The sequence below is a fragment of the Onthophagus taurus genome, chromosome 5 (assembly GCF_036711975.1).
Source record: "Onthophagus taurus isolate NC chromosome 5, IU_Otau_3.0, whole genome shotgun sequence".
NCBI lineage: Eukaryota > Metazoa > Arthropoda > Insecta > Coleoptera > Scarabaeidae > Onthophagus > Onthophagus taurus.
This window is the reverse complement of record NC_091970.1, coordinates 11,810,105-11,829,896: the sequence shown is the minus strand read 5'-3', so window position 1 is coordinate 11,829,896 and position 19,792 is coordinate 11,810,105. Positions and strand designations below refer to the sequence as shown.

The window sequence follows — 19,792 nt, the reverse complement described above, 5'->3', positions numbered from 1 at the left end:
TCAAAATTGTTGATTTTCGAAAATTAACTCAATCATAACTCAAAAACTAAAAGCGATGGGGAAATACTTTTTATACATAGAACCTTAGTAATGGACCATAAAGACTAAATCCATAACAAGATTGAACCCAATTATTACCATTTTTTATTTATAAGCTCTAAATCGATTAAACATCCAAATTGTTGATTTTCGAAAATTAACTCAATTATAACTCAAAAACTAAAAGCGTTGGTTAAATATTTTTTATACATAAAACCTTAGTAATGGGCCATAAAGACTAAATCCATAACAAGATTGAACCCAATTATTACCATTTTTTATTTATAAGCTCTAAATCGATTAAACATCAAAATTGTTGATTTTATAAATTTAACTCAATCATAACTCAAAAACTAAAAGCGATGGGGAAATACTTTTTATACATAAAACCTTAGTAATGGACCATAAAGAATAGATCCATAAAAATATTGAACTCAAGTGTTACCATTTTTCAAAATTGTTGATTTTCGGGATTAACTTCCGGTCGGGAACTCTCATTACTATACTACTTCAGAGCAATGATATTTTAGAGAGATTCCATAGAACTCGTTGTGAAACATCATCATCCACAAGAGAGTACTCCCTAAGGCAAAGAACAGAATTTATTAGTATTATAATGGATATGTGGCAGGAAAGGTAAAAAAAATACTAAAACTATGTAATGATGACTTTTATTCAACATAATAATGACTTTATTATATCTTTAATTTTTGAATTTCTTTTCTTAATTCTTTTAATTCAACAACAGCGGTTTTAAACAGTTCACCTTCGGGACTATTTTTCGGTTCAAAAACTAAAATTCCTAAAGATTTCACTAAAACCTCTTCGACGTCTAACAAATGTTTTAAATGATTGTTTAATTTCCCAAGACCTAGTAATTTACGGGATAAATTTAATTTTTCCTTTTGCAGTTGATACAAACCCAAAGCTTGTAATCTCGAAATACCCAGCTCGAAAACTTTTGTAACTTCCAAAACGTTTTCGATAAAATCAATTTTTTTAAACATCAAATCGTGTTGATTCTCATCGATCAAAGAAACCAATAATTGTTTTAATTCGATGATTAAAAAATTATTTTCTGAAAGCGACGTTAAAAAGTGTTTTAATAATTTTTCACCTTTGTTAAATTTATCGAAATTAATTTCATTCCTAAATTCCTCAATTTTTTCTTCACAAACATTAAAAATTGTTTTAATCATTTCACCTCTTACTTCATTTTGACAATTTTGACATTTCCAAATGTCATTAAAAACGTCATTTAGCGGATTTAATGGAACTATTAACCCGATTTTACATTTTAAACATTTAACCGAAGAGAAATTCGTGTTTAATTCGGTCGGATCCGAACACCGTTTACATTTACAACGAAAGTATTTCCCCGATTCTAACCTTAAAAGCCGTTCGTGAGTTGGTTTTAAACAATTTCCGTAATTAAAATAAATTTTTTCACCTTTTTGAATCGGTAAACTCGCTCGAATCGTCATTTTGAACGCGTTATCTATCGATAAATGCGTATTTCCCACACAATCGTGCGTCATTAACGATGATTTTATGTATAATCCGCGTAAATAACTCGTTTGTTGAAAACAATTTGACGAAAATTTTAAATTTGGCGCCCTTAATTCGAAACAATTCACGTCAAATATAGCGCAAATTTTTTGGATTATGTCGCCGTTTAGGTTGGAATTGGTTTGAAATTTATTTAAAATGATTTTAACGATCGATTCGTTGTAAAAATTCCAAATTGGGGTTCCTTTTCTGTCGTTTTCGTGACTTTCCAACATCATTAGTTCGTTGAAGATTTCGCTTTTGTATGATTTTAATAGTAAACATCGTAAAACTGTTATGATTTGTGGAACGTTTAAGAAGTCTACGGTTTTTATTTTAAAGTTTTTTAATGACTCGCATTCGTCTTCAGGATGGAAAATACCTAAACAACAAAGAAATACGATATTAATATACATGTTTAATTGATTAAGGTTCCATTATCATATTGTTAAACGTCAATTTGATAAAGAATGAAATCTTGTGAAGATTATCAAAAGTGAGTATAAGTATCAAAAGTCAATTTGATGTCAAATTAGGAGAATATCATCATAATATTAGGAGGAGTAAAAAACGTTTCAAAAATTAATTTTCATATATACAGGGTGATTCAAAAAACCGCTGACAGACTTCTAGAGTAGATAATACATGAAAAATTAAGATGAATTGTCTTAATATACTATAATATAATAAGCATTTTATTGTTTTTTAATATCAACAATTTTCCCTTTAATATATTCTAATCTATATTATTAATTAAGTTTATTGCTACCAAATCAGCAATACATTCCACAAACAATTAAATTTTTAGCAATACTACAATTACATATATCACATTACAATACAATACATTTTATTTCCTATCCTACCCCTCCCCATCTCCTCCCCGCATCTCCCTACGCTGCCTTGTCGCCACCACCTCCCTCATCCATTCTCTTCCCTCTGCCCCCTCCCCCAGCACCTGCTTCCAGCCGATCACCTCCTCTCTTAGCTCGTCACACTCCCTCAATAGGTGCTCCAACGACTCCCACTCCCCCCCACATAGCCTACAACCCCTCTCCTCATCTCTCATCCAATACCTATTCGCTCTCTCCTCATTGCCGCATCTGAATCTTGCCACCATCCTCTTCCCCTCCTCATCCCCCTCCACCGACAGGTACTTCGGCAATCCCTCCGTTATTATTTCCTCGTACTTAGGGTTGTACCTGCTCTCCCTTATCTGCCCCCTTCTTTCTTGCCTCTGTACATCTCTATCCCTGCTCTCCAGCTCTTTCCACATCTCAATCCCTTCCCTCCTTCTATCATCTACCGCTTTCACTGAGTACCCCACCCTTCTGAAATATTCCTCCCTCCCTCGTTGCCCGTAACCCCCTTTCCCTGCCTTAATCTCTTTCCAGCACTCCCCCAAAATTTTACATTGAGACCTCCCTTCAACCCTCTCCTCAAAACGTACCGCCCTTTTACCCGCCTCCACTCTTAACTTGTCAACCTTCACCTCTTCTCTGACTATGTACTCCGGCGTCTCTTTTGCCAACCCCAAAACCCATCTCCAATACCTAGCCTGTACGCCTTCCAACAGCCCTTGCTCTTTCCACCCCCAAAGCTCCGCCCCGTACATCATAACACTTCTAATCAAGCACTCGAATATCATCTTCCTTTTTCCCATATCCCTTCCAAATAATCTCTCTCCCCACCCCCAGACCTGCCCCATCACCTTATTCGCCTTCTTTGCCATTGCCCTCACACGCGCGCCTTCCTTGTTGTCCTCTCTAAAGCTGTACCCCAAATATGTGTACTCCCTCACCTCCTCTATCTCCTTCCCTTCCCACCTCCAGTCTTCGCTCTTCCTTCTACCCCCTTTACAGAACTTCATAACCTTTGTCTTTCCTACATTCACCTCCAGAGCCTTCCCCCTAAAATAACTCTCCAAACTCCGCATCATCGCCTTCATCTCCTTCGCCTCTCTCGCCACTACCACCAAATCGTCCGCGTAAGCCAGTGAATGCACCTTCCTCCTCCCTACAACCACACCTCCCATCTGCCCACCGGTCAATCTGTCTTCCATGTCTGCGGTATACAAGGCAAACAGAGCGGGACTGAGTGGACATCCCTGCTTCAAACCCCTCGTTGTCCAGAACCTATCCGTTAACTCGTCACCCACCTTTACCCTAGCTATCGTCTCTGCGTATATCTCCCTCACCCTGTTTATTGTCCCACCAGTAATCCCTCTCCTCCTCATCTCCTCCCATAACTTCCCTCTATTCACCTTATCAAACGCTGCCTTTAGATCTATGAATAGGGCGTAAAGCTTCCCTCCCTTCCCTTCCAGCTCTTTATCCACCAAGTGCTTCAATATGTACACGTTATCTATCGCGCCCCTTCCCTTTCTAAATCCTGCCTGTCCGTCCGGTAAGATCCCTTTCTCTTCCATCTCTTCCTCCAACCTCTGCAGCAGCACCTTCGCATATATCTTGTACGCCGAGTCCATTAAGCTAATTCCCCTATAACTTTCCACTACTCCCTTCACTCCCTTCTTGTACAAGGGGCTTATTATCGCCGTCCTCCATCCAATCGGAAACCCTTCCCCTTCCCAAACTTTGTTCAGCGCTTCCAACAACTTTCCCCTCACTTCTCCCGTTGCCTCCAGCCATGCCTCATTCTGGACACCGTCCTCCCCTGGAGCCTTCCCCCTCTTTAGTCCCCCCAATGCCGCCTCCATTTGTTCCCCGGCCATCTCCTCTCCTCTCCGTCCCCCTGTATCTACCTCCCCTACCCGCCTCTCCTCTTCCCCCTCCAGCAGACCCTTGAAGTAATCTCTCCACTCCGTCATTTGTATTTCACTGGTTATTTCCTCTCGTACTTTCCTTATTTTGTTTATATATTTCCAAACTTCACCCTCTTGTCTCACCCCTCTAATCTTTTCCGCCTCCCTATCCCTCAATTTTTTCTTTTTTCTTTTGTATATCTCTTTATATCCCCTTAATGCTTCCCTATATTCTGTCTCAACTTCCTTCTCGCCTCTCTCTTCGCCCCCATGCACTCACCATCCCACCATTCGTTCCTGCCTAGCTTTGCACTGCCCCCTCGTACGTACTCTTTCTTCAATATCGCTTCCCCCACCACCCGCACCAGCTCGTCCACCCCCCTAGACATCTCCACTCTCCGTCGCCACCCCTCTAACTTTTCCCTAAAGTGTTCTATCCCTCTTTCCGACCAGTCAGCCCTTATACTTTTTCTTTCCCGATTCAAACTCCCTCTACCCCACGCGCCCCTTAGTACCAATTCCAGCGGTTGGTGATCCGATTCAACTGATTCTCCCACCCTGAAGCTTTCCACCCTATCCCACATCTCTTGGTCCACCACCACGTAATCAATTACCGACGCCCCCCTTGCCCCTGTATATGTGTACTCCCCTTCTTCTCCCTCCTCCTTATTGCCGTTCAGTATCTCCCATCCGTTCTTCTCCACCCACTGCAGCAGTTCTCTTCCTTCCCCATTCTGCACCTTATCCTTCGACCCTCGACCCCTCTCCTCTCCTCATATCTGATCTTTCCCTCCAACACTCCCCAAGATCCCGCCATTTGGCCTCCCTTCTATTCTTTCTTCATATTTCACTGCCCTCCTGCCCGCCTCCACTCTGACCTTATCCACCTTTACCTCTTCCCTCATTATATACCCCGGTGTTTCTCTCGCCACCCCAAGCACCCATCTCCAGTATCTAGCTTGCACGTCCTCCAGCATTCCCTGCTCCCTCCATCCCCATACCTCTGCCCCATACATCATCACATGTTCCTGCCACATTCCTTCCAAAGACTCTTCCCCCAACCCCATACTTGTCCCATCACCTTATTCGCCTTTTTTGCCATAGCTATCACATTCGACCCCTCCCTGTTGTCCTCCCTAAACACATACCCCAAGTAAGTATACTCCCTAACCTCCTCGATCTCTTTTCCCTCCCATCTCCAGTTTTCTGTTCTTTTTCTTCCACCCTTACGGTACGTTCACACAGCGGCCCGATATTACAGGATCGTTCTTTCTCCGATCCGTCACTACTGGATGTGATGTTCACACACAATACAACGGTTCCGTATTTACAGGATCAGACTATTATTTATATTCACACACTATTGGGAGGTCGATCATTATTCGACCGAAAGTCACGTAGAATGGATGTTCTTGTGTTATTTTGGTACTATCGTCTTTCACTACACAAAAAAAAAGGTGAAGGCGCCAATATATCGAGCACCGATTCGTATTTTTACTGTTTCGACATCCAGTTTTTGTTGGCAAAACGGAACGACACATTTTGACGGATCAGTATTTTTTACTGGATCCGGTATACTGTCATGTATTTGAACGCTCCCATTTAAATATATACGTCTTCGCAGAAATAAAATCGGATCCGCAAAAAACGGTCCTGTAAACAGTATGTGTGTGAACGTACCGTTACATAACTTCATCATCCTTGTCTTCCCCACATTCACTTCCAGCCCCTTCCCCCTAAAATATCTTTCCAATGTCTTTATCATATCCTTCATCTCCGCCGCTTCTCTCGCCATGACCACGATGTCATCCGCGTATGCTAACATATGCACCTTTTTACCTCCCACCACCAACCCTCCCATTTGCCCCTTCCCCAATCTATCCTCCAGGTCCGCCGTATACAGTGCAAACAGACTTGGGCTCAGCGGACATCCCTGCCTCAGTCTCTTCGTCGTCCAGAACACGTCGCTCAGCTTATCTCCCACTTTTATCCCAGCCATAGTCTCCATGTATATTTCCTTCACTCTCGCAATTAGGTGCTCCGTGATCCCCCTCCTCCCACAACTTTCCCCTATTCACCTTATCAAAAGCCGCCTTCAAATCTATAAACAGGGCGTACAATTTCCCTCCCTTCTTATCCAGCTCACTATTTGCCAGATGCTTCAATACGTACACGTTGTCGATTGCTCCCCTTCCCTTCCGAAAGCCTGCCTGCCTATCCGGCAAAATTCCCCCCAACTCCATCTCCTCCTCCAGTCTTCCCAGCAGTATCTTCGTGTATACCTTGTATGCCGAGTCTAGTAGGTTAATTCCCCTGTGGCTCTCTACCCTTCCCTTAATACCCTTTTTATATACTGGGCAAATTACCCCCACTTTCCATCCCTCCGGAATCCCACCCCCTCTCCATACGCTATTCATCCCCTCTAACAACTTCACTCTCACCACCCTTGATGCTTCCAACCATGCCTCGTTCTGGATCGCATCTTCCCCTGGCGCCTTTCCCTTCTTCAATCCCCTAAGCACTGTTTCCATCTCCTCTTCTGCTATCTCCTCTCCCCCATCTCCCCCATAGCCTCCCAAACCCGTTAGCCTCGTTTCAACCCCTCCCAATAATCCCATAAAGTAATTCTTGGAAATTAAATTCCCACTGAACAATTGTACGAAAATGCCAATTGTTGCAGTTTCATCTAGTTTTCTTCTCTTCATAATTCATCATCACATTCATTACTAACAGAACTGTCGCTGTTACCACTTTCGATTATTAATTAAAGTATCCTATTTTTAATGCAACAAGTCGTTTTGAAAAATCGCTTTTAGTTTTTGAGAAAACAATATTTGAAGTTTTGATAAAATTTTCGATGTTGCAATTTTCATTGATAACTTGCAAAATTCGCTATAAAATTAATTTCTTGAAGCATCCTTATGGAAATATCACCAATTATTAATTAAAGTATCCCCTTTTTAATGCAACAAGCCGTTTTGAAAAATCGCATTTAGTTTTTGACAAATAAATTTTTGAAATGAACGACAATTGTTTCGAATTTTGTAATTTTCGCCGATTAAGTTTAAAAAATTCGTACAAAATCCATTTCTTGGAATATGAGTATGTAAATTTCTCAAAGTGTTAATAAGAGTGTCCTCTTTTCAATGAACCAACACGTTTTTAAAAATAACTTTTAGTTTTTGAGAAAACAATATTTGAAGTTTTGATCAAATTTTCGATGTTGCAATTTTCATCGATAAGTTTCAAAATTCGCCATAAAATTAATTTCATGAAGGATCCTTGTGGAAATATCACCAATTATTAATTAAAGGATCCTCTTTTTAATGTAACAAGTTGTTTTGAAAAATCGTTTTTAGTTTTTGAGAAATAAATTTTTGAAATGATCGAAAATTTTCTCGAATTTTGCAATTTTCGCCAATTAAGTGTTAAAAATTCGTATAAAATCCAGTTTTTGGAATATGAGTTTGAAAATTTCCCAAAGTGTTAATAAGAGTGTCCTCTTTCCAATGAACTAACACGTTTTTAAAAATAACTTTTAATTTTTGAGAAAACAATATTTGAAGTTTTGATCAAATTTTCGATGTTGCAATTTTCATCGATAAGTTTCAAAATTCGCCATAAAATTAATTTCTTGAAGGATCCTTGTGGAAATATCACCAATTATTAATTAAAGTATCCTCTTTTTAATGCAACAAGTCGTTTTGAAAAGTCGCTTTTAGTTTTTGAGAAATAAATTTTTGAAATGATCGACAATTTTCTCGAATTTTGCAATTTTCGCCGATTAAGTTTTAAAAATTCTTATAAAATCCATTTCTTGAAATATGAGTTTGAAAATTTCCCAAAGTGTTAATAAAAGTGTCCTCTTTCCAATGAACCGACACGTTTTGAAAAATAACTTTTAGTTTTTGAGAAAACAATATTTGAAGTTTTGATAAAATTTTCGATGTTGTAATTTTCATCGATAACATACAAAATTCGGTATAAAATTAATTTTTTGAAGGAACCTTGTCGAAATATCACCAATTATTAATTAAAGTATCCTCTTTTTAACGCAAAAAGCCGTTTTGAAAAATCACTTTTAGTTTTGAGAAATAAATTTTTGAAATGATCGATAATTTTTTCGAATTTTGCAATTTTCGCCGATTAAGTTTTAAAAATTCGTATAAAACCATTTCTTGGAATACGAGTATGAAAATTTCCCAAAGTGTTAATAAAAGTGTCCTCTTTCCCATGAACTAACCCGTTTTGAAAAATAACTTTTAGTTTTTGAGAAAACAATGTTTGAAGTTTTGATCAAATTTTAAATGTTGCAATTTTCATCGATAACTTTTAAATTCGCTATAAAATTAATTTCTTGAAAGATCCTTGTGGAAATATAACCAATTATTAATTAAAGTATCGTCTTTTTAATGCAACAAGCCGTTTTGAAAAATCGCTTTTAGTTTTTGAGAAATAAATTTTTGAAATGATCGACAATTTTCTCGAATTTTGAAATTTTCGCCGATTAAGTTTTAAAAATTCGTATAAAATCCAGTTCTTGGAATATGAGTATGAAAATTTACCAAAATGTTAATAAGAGTGTCCTCTTTCCAATGAACCAACCCGTTTTGAATGCAACAAGTCGTTTTGAAAAATCGTTTTTAGTTTTTGAGAAATAAATTTTTGAAATGATCGAAAATTTTCTCGAATTTTGCAATTTTCGCCAATTAAATTTTAAAAATTCGTATAAAATCCAGTTTTTGGAATATGAGTTTGAAAATTTTCCAAAGTGTTAATAAGAGTGTCCTCTTTCTAATGAACCAACACGTTTTAAAAAATAACTTTTAGTTTTTGAGAAAACAATATTTGAAGTTTTGATAAAATTTTCGATGTTGCAATTTTCATCGATAAGTTTCAAAATTCGCTATAAAATTAATTTCTTGAAGGATCCTTGTGGAAATATCACCAATTATTAATTAAGGTATCCTCTTTTTAATGCAATAAGTCGTTTTGAAAAATCACTTGTAGTTTTTGAGAAAAAAATTTTTGAAATGATCGATAGTTTTTTCGAATTTTACAATTTTTGTTGATTAAGTTTTAAAAATTTGTACAAAATCCATTTTTTGGAATATGAGTATGAAAATTTCCCGAAGTGTTAATAAGAGTGTCCTCTTTCCAATGAACCGACACGTTTTGAAAATAACTTTTAGTTTTTGAGAAAACAATATTTGAAGTTTTGATAAAATTTTCGATGTAGCAAATTTCATCGATAACTTGCAAAATTCGGTATAAAATTAATTTTTTGAAGGATCCTGGTGGAAATATCACCAGTTATTAATTAAAGCATCCTCTTTTTAATGCAAATAACCATTTTGAAAAATCACTTTCAGTTTTTGAGAAATAAATTTTTGAAATGATCGACAATTTTTTCGAATTTTACAATTTTCGCCGATTAAGTTTTAAAAATTCGTATAAAATCCATTTTTTGGAATATGAGTATGAAAATTTCCTAAAGTGTTAATAAAAGTGTCCTCTTTCCAATGAACCAACCCGTTTTTAAAAATAACTTTTAGTTTTTGAGAAAACAATATTTGAAGTTTTGATAAAATTTTCGATGTAGCAAATTTCATCGATAACTTGCAAAATTCGGTATAAAATTAATTTTTTGAAGGATCCTGGTGGAAATATCACCAGTTATTAATTAAAGCATCCTCTTTTTAATGCAAATAACCATTTTGAAAAATCACTTTCAGTTTTTGAGAAATAAATTTTTGAAATGATCGACAATTTTTTCGAATTTTGCAATTTACGCCGATTAAGTTTTAAAAATTCTTACAAAATCCATTTTTTTGAATATGAGTACGAAAATTTCCAAAAGCGTTAATAAGAGTGTCCTCTTTCCAATGAACCAACACGTTTTGAAAAATAACTTTTAATTTTTGAGAAAACAATATTTGAAGTTTTGATCAAATTTTCGATGTTGCAATTTTCATCGATAGCTTTTAAGATTCGGTATAAAATGAATTTCTTGAAGGATCCTTGTGGAAATATCACCAATTATTAATTAAGATATCCTCTTTTTAATGCAACAAGCCGTTTTGAAAAATCACTTTCAGTTTTTGAGAAATAAATTTTTGAAATGATCGACAATTTTCTCGAATTTTACAATTTTCGCCGATTAAGTTTTAAAAATTCGTATAAAATCCTGTTTTTGGAATATTAGTATGAAAATTTCCCAAAGTGTTAATAAAAGTGTCCTCTTTCCAATGAACTAACCCGTTTTGAAAAATAACTTTTAGTTTTTGAGAAAACAATATTTGAAGTTTTGATAAAATTTTCGATGTTGCAATTTTCATCGATAAATTTCAAAATTCGGTATAAAATTAATTTCTTGAAGGATCCTTGTGGAAATATCACCAATTATTAATTAAAGTATCCTCTTTTTAATGCAACAAGCCGTTTTGAAAAATCGAATTTGCAATTTTCGCAGATTAAGTTTTAAAAATTCGTATAAAATATTATACGAAAGATTTATCGATAAAAATAACATTCTTTGAGATGGCCTGAAATGTCGTGAAGTGATAACCAACATACTATTCACAGGGAAATTAAATTAATCTTATTTTAAAAAAAATCCTGTTATGATTACAAAAATATTTAACTTCTCGTAATATTATTAATAGAAATCGTTCCAATTCGATAAGAAGAAGGTCGTTGAGTTGAGCTAAGAGGTTACATAGGTTGAAGTTCAAAAAATAATAAAAATCAAAATGTCAAATTCGCGAACTAAGGTAATTTTGACGTTTAAATGTCAAAAATAAAAGAAAATTGTAGGTTAGATTCAAAAATTTTAATTAAATTTGTCGGAAATAAAGCGTCAAAATTAAAAATAATGTTATAATTTTGACATTTAAAATGTAAATGATTTAAATGATGAGTATATGATTGTATTTATGTATTTAAATATATTTCATCAACGTCTCAAAGGGAAATAACAAAATATTATTCACCGTATATAAATTCAAGGCCAACTTTTGTTCTTTTTTAGTTTCTTCTTAATAATTTATTTATTCTTCCTCGTTGTTCTTTCGCGGTGAGATAAAATGTTTTGTGACGTCACGGTTATCCAGAGGCGAGATATAAAACCACGAGCGAATCAAATACTATTTATTATTCAGATGAAGTTGTGGTGATTTTAAAGTTTCCAGAAATTTGTGTTTTTAAGGAATTTTTGACTCCAAAAGTAAGGGTTAAATTTAATTTTATTATTTAATTAAATTAAAATTAATTTCTGTAGGCGTAAAAATGAAATACTCATTAATTTTTGTCGTATTTCTTCTCATCGCTACATTAAATACCTCCGCAATCGGAGTTTACGAGTTATTTTATGGAAATCGACGCTCTTTCGGGAGAAATTATCCAAGTGGATACGGATATGGAAACAATTACAATCAATTTGCATCTTTAGATTCATCGAAAAGAAGATATAAATCGATTTGTCGCGTTCATGCAAGTAAAGATTTAGCATTTCCCGGGCGAATAGGAAACGCGGTTTGCCCTTAATCAATTTATGTAGTAATAAAAATGTATTAAATAATAATAAATAAGCGAATAAAATGTTTTTTTACCTTCACATTCATGGGAACAAATTGTAGCAGCACCGCATTTCTTACAAACCAATAAATTTCGTTCTAAAATTGTCGCACATTTAAAGCAAATATGTTTTCCTTCGATTTCTGAACCTATAATTATTGGGTTCTCTTCCAAAATTACTTCACCGGCTTTCAAATCTCTCGATGCAACTAAAAAACTAACCGCAAAATTAGTGTTGAATTTGCTAAATTTATAAAAAGCGAAAATTACTAACTTACCGACCATAAATATCATTACTTTCGATATGGTACATTCTAAATAATCGATTTTTTAAGGTTTTGAGATGATTTTGCTCGAAGTGTAAATTAGATAGTCGAAGATTTAATTTTAGACTTTCTTAAAATACCTAAATGTTTGAGTGGGGAGTTTTAGTTCTTAGAGGTTGGTTACAATTATAGATTAACTATACTTATATCTCTCTTATTGTGATCATGAAAATAATCTGAAACGGTCTAAAATTGATTACTCCAAAATTTGGGGTAAATGTCAAAAATGAAAGAAATTAAAAAAATCGCTCCGACTTTATTTATGAAGATACAGAAATGATTTGTGTCTCAAATTAAAGATTAAAATCTCTATTTTAAGAGGGTGCGTTGTAATCAATTAGTTGATTATGAAAAAAATCTGAATCTGTCTCAAATTGATTACTCCAAAATTTGGGGTAAATGTAAAAAATGAAAGAAATTTAAAAAATCGCTCCGACTTTATTAATGGAGATAAAGAAATGATTTGTGTCTCAAATTAAAGATTAAAATCTCTATTTTAAGAGGGTGCGTTGTAATCAATAAGTTGATTATGAAAAAAATCTGAAACGGTCTAAAATTGATTACTCCAAAATTTGGGGTAAATGTCAAAATTGAAAGAAATTTAAAAAATCGCTCCGACTTTATTAGTGGAGATAAAGAAATGATTTGTGTCTCAAATTAAAGATTAAAATCTCTATTTTAAGAGGGTGCGTTGTAATCAATTAGTTGATTATGAAAAAAATCTGAATCTGTCTCAAATTGATTACTCCAAAATTTGGGGTAAATGTAAAAAATGAAAGAAATTTAAAAAATCGCTCCGACTTTATTAATGGAGATAAAGAAATGATTTGTGTCTCAAATTAAAGATTAAAATCTCTATTTTAAGAGGGTGCGTTGTAATCAATTAGTTGATTATGAAAAAAATCTGAAACGGTCTAAAATTGATTACTCCAAAATTTGGGGTAAATGTCAAAAATGAAAGAAATTTAAAAAATCGCTCCGACTTTATTAATGGAGATAAAGAAATGATTTGTGTCTCAAATTAAAGATTAAAATCTCTATTTTAAGAGGGTGCATTGTAATCAATTAGTTGATTATGAAAAAAATCTGAAACGGTCTAAAATTGATTACTCCAAAATTTGGGGTAAATGTAAAAAATGAAAGAAATTTAAAAAATCGCTCCGACTTTATTTCTGAAGATACAGAAATGATTTGTGTCTCAAATTAAAGATTAAAATCTCTATTTTAAGAGGGTGTTTTGTAATCAATAAGTTGATTATGAAAAAAATCTGAAACGGTCTAAAATTGATTACTCCAAAATTTGGGGTAAATGTAAAAAATGAAAGAAATTTAAAAAATCGCTCCGACTTTATTTCTGAAGATACAGAAATGATTTGTGTCTCAAATTAAAGATTAAAATCTCTATTTTAAGAGGGTGTTTTGTAATCAATTAGTTGATTATGAAAAAAATCTGAAACGGTCTAAAATTGATTACTCCAAAATTTGGGGTAAATGTCAAAATTGAAAGAAATTTAAAAAATCGCTCCGACTTTATTAATGAAGATACAGAAATGATTTGTGTCTCAAATTAAAGATTAAAATCTCTATTTTAAGAGGGTGTTTTGTAATCAATTAGTTGATTATGAAAAAAATCTGAAACGGTCTAAAATTGATTACTCCAAAATTTGGGGTAAATGTAAAAAATGAGAGAAATTTAAAAAATCGCTCCGACTTTATTTCTGAAGATACAGAAATGATTTGTGTCTCAAATTAAAGATTAAAATCTCTATTTTAAGAGGGTGTTTTGTAGTCAATTAGTTGATTATGAAAAAAATCTGAAACGGTCTAAAATTGATTACTCCAAAATTTGGGGTAAATGTGAAAAATTAATGAAATTTAAAAAATCGCTCCGACTTTATTTCTGAAGATACAGAAATGATTTGTGTCTCAAATTAAAGATTAAAATCTCTATTTTAAGAGGGTGTGTTGAAATCATTTATTCCTAAAAAAACTTTCTGTCATCACCTTTCATTCCTGAGTTATGATCGATTTTAAAACCAAAAATACTCAATTTTGACATTACGGGGATTTTCTCTTTATCACTAGAAAATCATTACATCTAAACAAAATCTGTTTATCAATAATATCTTTTTAGTTCATAATAAACAATTTATTTCAAAAAAACTTTCCTCCATCACAATTAATTTTTGAGTAATGATCGATTTTGATAACAAAAGTACTTAATTTTGACATTATGGGGATTTTTTCTTTATCTCTAGAAAATCATTACATCTAAACAAAATCTGTTCATCAATAATATCTTTTTAGTTCATAATAAACAATTTATTTCCAAAAAACTCTCTTCCATCATAATTAATTTTTGAGTAATGATCAATTTTGATAACAAAAGTACTCAATTTTGACATTATGGGGATTTTCTCTTTATCTCTAGAAAATTATTACATCTAAACAAAATCTGTTCATCAATAATATCTTTTTAGTTCATAATAAACAATTTATTTCAAAAAAAACTTTCCTCCATCACAATTAATTTTTGAGTAATGATCGATTTTGATAACAAAAGTACTCAATTTTAACATTATTGGGATTTTTTCTTTATCACTAGAAAATCATTATATCTAAACAAAATCTGTTTATCAATAATATCTTTTTACTTCATAATAAACAATTTATTTCAAAAAAACTTTCCTCCATCACAATTAATTTTTGAGTAATGATCGATTTTGATAACAAAAGTACTCAATTTTGACATTATTGGGATTTTTTCTTTATCACTAGAAAATCATTATATCTAAACAAAATCTGTTTATCAATAATATCTTGTTACTTCATAATAAACAATTTATTTCAAAAAAACTTTCCTCCATCACAATTAATTTTTGAGTAATGATCGATTTTGATAACAAAAGTACTCAATTTTGACATTATTGGGATTTTTTCTTTATCACTAGAAAATCATTATATCTAAACAAAATCTGTTTATCAATAATATCTTTTTACTTCATAATAAACAATTTATTTCAAAAAAACTTTCCTCCAGCACAATTAATTTTTGAGTAATGATCGATTTTGATAACAAAAGTACTCAATTTTGACATTATTGGGATTTTTTCTTTATCACTAGAAAATCATTATATCTAAACAAAATCTGTTTATCAATAATATCTTTTTACTTCATAATAAACAATTTATTTCAAAAAAACTTTCCTCCATCACAATTAATTTTTGAGTAATGATCGATTTTGATAACAAAAGTACTCAATTTTGACATTATTGGGATTTTTTCTTTATCACTAGAAAATCATTATATCTAAACAAAATCTGTTTATCAATAATATCTTTTTACTTCATAATAAACAATTTATTTCAAAAAAACTTTCCTCCATCACAATTAATTTTTGAGTAATGATTGATTTTGATAACAAAAGTACTCAATTTTGACATTATGGGGATTTTTTATTTTATCACTAGAAAATCATTACATCTAAACAAAATCTGTTTATCAATAATATCTTTTTAGTTCATAATAAACAATTTATTTCAAGAAAACTTTCCTCGATCACAATTAATTTTTGAGTAATGATCGATTTTGATAACAAAAGTACTCAATTTTGACATTATGAGGATTTTCTCTTTATCACTAGAAAATCATTACATCTAAACAAAATCTGTTTATCAATAATATCTTTTTAGTTCATAATAAACAATTTATTTCAAAAAAACTTTCCTCCATCACAATTAATTTTTGAGTAATGATCGATTTTGATAACAAAAGTACTCAATTTTGACATTATTGGGATTTTTTCTTTATCACTAGAAAATCATTATATCTAAACAAAATCTGTTTATCAATAATATCTTTTTACTTCATAATAAACAATTTATTTCAAAAAAACTTTCCTCCAGCACAATTAATTTTTGAGTAATGATCGATTTTGATAACAAAAGTACTCAATTTTGACATTATTGGGATTTTTTCTTTATCACTAGAAAATCATTATATCTAAACAAAATCTGTTTATCAATAATATCTTTTTACTTCATAATAAACAATTTATTTCAAAAAAACTTTCCTCCATCACAATTAATTTTTGAGTAATGATCGATTTTGATAACAAAAGTACTCAATTTTGACATTATTGGGATTTTTTCTTTATCACTAGAAAATCATTATATCTAAACAAAATCTGTTTATCAATAATATCTTTTTACTTCATAATAAACAATTTATTTCAAAAAAACTTTCCTCCATCACAATTAATTTTTGAGTAATGATTGATTTTGATAACAAAAGTACTCAATTTTGACATTATGGGGATTTTTTATTTTATCACTAGAAAATCATTACATCTAAACAAAATCTGTTTATCAATAATATCTTTTTAGTTCATAATAAACAATTTATTTCAAGAAAACTTTCCTCGATCACAATTAATTTTTGAGTAATGATCGATTTTGATAACAAAAGTACTCAATTTTGACATTATGAGGATTTTCTCTTTATCACTAGAAAATCATTACATCTAAACAAAATCTGTTTATCAATAATATCTTTTTAGTTCATAATAAACAATTTATTTCAAAAAAACTTTCCTCCATCACAATTAATTTTTGAGTAATGATCGATTTTGATAACAAAAGTACTCAATTTTGACATTATTGGGATTTTTTCTTTATCACTAGAAAATCATTATATCTAAACAAAATCTGTTTATCAATAATATCTTGTTACTTCATAATAAACAATTTATTTCAAAAAAACTTTCCTCCATCACAATTAATTTTTGAGTAATGATCGATTTTGATAACAAAAGTACTCAATTTTGACATTATACGGATTTTCTCTTTATCACTAGAAAATCATTACATCTAAACAAAATCTGTTTATCAATAATATCTTTTTAGTTCATAATAAACAATTTATTTCAAGAAAACTTTCCTCGATCACAATTAATTTTTGAGTAATGATCGATTTTGATAACAAAAGTACTCAATTTTGACATTATTGGGATTTTTTCTTTATCACTAGAAAATCATTATATCTAAACTAAATCTGTTCATCAATAATATCTTTTTATTCATAATAAACAATTTATTTCAAAAAAACTTTTCTCCATCACAATTAATTTTTGAGTAATGATTGATTTTGATAACAAAAGTACTCAATTTTGACATTATGGGGATTTTTTATTTTATCACTAGAAAATCATTACATCTAAACAAAATCTGTTTGTCAATAATATCTTTTTAGTTCATAATAAACAATTTATTTCAAGAAAACTTTCCTCGATCACAATTAATTTTTGAGTAATGATCGATTTTGATAACAAAAGTACTCAATTTTGACATTATGAGGATTTTCTCTTTATCACTAGAAAATCATTACATCTAAACAAAATCTGTTTATCAATAATATCTTTTTAGTTCATAATAAACAATTTATTTCAAGAAAACTTTCCTCGATCACAATTAATTTTTGAGTAATGATCGATTTTGATAACAAAAGTACTCAATTTTGACATTATTGGGATTTTTTCTTTATCACTAGAAAATCATTATATCTAAACTAAATCTGTTCATCAATAATATCTTTTTATTCATAATAAACAATTTATTTCAAAAAAACTTTTCTCCATCACAATTAATTTTTGAGTAATGATTGATTTTGATAACAAAAGTACTCAATTTTGACATTATGGGGATTTTTTATTTTATCACTAGAAAATCATTACATCTAAACAAAATCTGTTTGTCAATAATATCTTTTTAGTTCATAATAAACAATTTATTTCAAGAAAACTTTCCTCGATCACAATTAATTTTTGAGTAATGATCGATTTTGATAACAAAAGTACTCAATTTTGACATTATGAGGATTTTCTCTTTATCACTAGAAAATCATTACATCTAAACAAAATCTGTTTATCAATAATATCTTTTTAGTTCATAATAAACAATTTATTTCAAAAAAACTTTCCTCCATCACAATTAATTTTTGAGTAATGATCGATTTTGATAACAAAAGTACTCAATTTTGACATTATGGGGATTTTCTCTTTATCACTAGAAAATCATTACATCTAAACATAATCTGGTCATCAATAATATCTTTTTAGTTCATTATAAACAATTTATTTCAAAAAAACTTTCCTCCATCACAATTAATTTTTGAGTAATGATCGATTATGATAACAAAAGTACTCAATTTTGACATTATTGGGATTTTTTCTTTATCACTAGAAAATCATTATATCTAAACAAAATCTGTTTATCAATAATATCTTTTTATTCATAATAAACAATTTATTTCAAAAAAACTTTTCTCCATCACAATTAATTTTTGAGTAATGATTGATTTTGATAACAAAAGTACTCAATTTTGACATTATGAGGATTTTCTCTTTATCACTAGAAAATCATTACATCTAAACAAAATCTGTTTGTCAATAATATCTTTTTAGTTCATAATAAACAATTTATTTCAAGAAAACTTTCCTCGATCACAATTAATTTTTGAGTAATGATCGATTTTGATAACAAAAGCACTCAATTTTGACATTATGAGGATTTTCTCTTTATCACTAGAAAATCATTACATCTAAACAAAATCTGTTTATCAATAATATCTTTTTAGTTCATAATAAACAATTTACTCCTAAAAAACTTTTCGCCATCACCTTTCATTCCCGAGTTATAATCGATTTTAAAACCAAAAGTACTCAATTTTGACATTTTGGTGGTTTTTTCTTTATCACTAGAAAATCATTACAACTAAACCAAATCTGTTTATGCATGATGCCTTTTTAGTTCATAATAAACAATTTATTTCAAAAAAACTTTCCTCCATCACAATTAATTTTTGAGTAATGATCGATTTTGATAACAAAAGTACTTAATTTTGACATTATGGGGATTTTTTCTTTATCACTAGAAAATCATTATATCTAAACAAAATCTGTTTATCAATAATACCTTTTTACTTCATAATAAACAATTTATTTCAAAAAAACTTTCCTCCATCACAATTAATTTTTGAGTAATGATTGATTTTGATAACAAAAGTACTCAATTTTGACATTATGGGGATTTTTTATTTTATCACTAGAAAATCATTACATCTAAACAAAATCTGTTTATCAATAATATCTTTTTAGTTCATAATAAACAATTTATTTCAAAAAAACTTTCCTCCATCACAATTAATTTTTGAGTAATGATCGATTTTGATAACAAAAGTACTCAATTTTGACATTATGAGGATTTTCTCTTTATCACTAGAAAATCATTACATCTAAACAAAATCTGTTTGTCAATAATATCTTTTTAGTTCATAATAAACAATTTATTTCAAGAAAACTTTCCTCGATCACAATTAATTTTTGAGTAATGATCGATTTTGATAACAAAAGCACTCAATTTTGACATTATGAGGATTTTCTCTTTATCACTAGAAAATCATTACATCTAAACAAAATCTGTTTATCAATAATATCTTTTTAGTTCATAATAAACAATTTACTCCTAAAAAACTTTTCGCCATCAC

General features: G+C 31.0%; 1 protein-coding gene and 1 long non-coding RNA gene across 3 annotated transcripts; one reads left to right on the top strand and one right to left on the bottom strand.

The window, feature by feature from the left end:
• Window positions 1–694: 694 nt before the first annotated feature.
• Window positions 695–12,327, bottom strand: LOC111417833 (SET domain-containing protein SmydA-8-like). 2 transcript variants are annotated; one of them, XM_071195892.1, is made up of 4 exons: window positions 12,202–12,327; window positions 11,959–12,140; window positions 962–1,969; window positions 695–910 (listed from the first exon to the last, which is right to left on the bottom strand). In XM_071195892.1, the coding sequence occupies exons 1-4, from the start codon at window positions 12,234–12,236 to the stop codon at window positions 735–737; spliced, it is 1,401 nt and encodes a 466-aa protein (XP_071051993.1). In that variant the 5' UTR covers window positions 12,237–12,327; the 3' UTR covers window positions 695–734. The 2 variants fall into 2 exon arrangements, with proteins under 2 accessions (XP_071051993.1, XP_022905994.2); XM_023050226.2 differs by having other exon boundaries at window positions 695–1,969.
• LOC111417834 (uncharacterized) lies at window positions 11,253–11,963 on the top strand. Its single transcript, XR_002706730.2, has 2 exons — window positions 11,253–11,573; window positions 11,628–11,963. It is a non-coding gene; the product is annotated as an uncharacterized lncRNA (long non-coding RNA).
• Window positions 12,328–19,792: the final 7,465 nt, after the last annotated feature.

Coding starts and splice junctions, on each gene's coding strand:
- LOC111417833 (XM_023050226.2), bottom strand. CDS start 12,236: ATGTACCATATCGAAAGTAATGATATTTATGGTCG. Junction 12,141..12,201: donor AGTAATGATATTTATGGTCG/GTAAGTTAGTAA, acceptor TTTTGCGGTTAG/TTTTTTAGTTGCATCGAGAG. Junction 1,970..11,958: donor TTGTTCCCATGAATGTGAAG/GTAAAAAAACAT, acceptor TTTGTTGTTTAG/GTATTTTCCATCCTGAAGAC.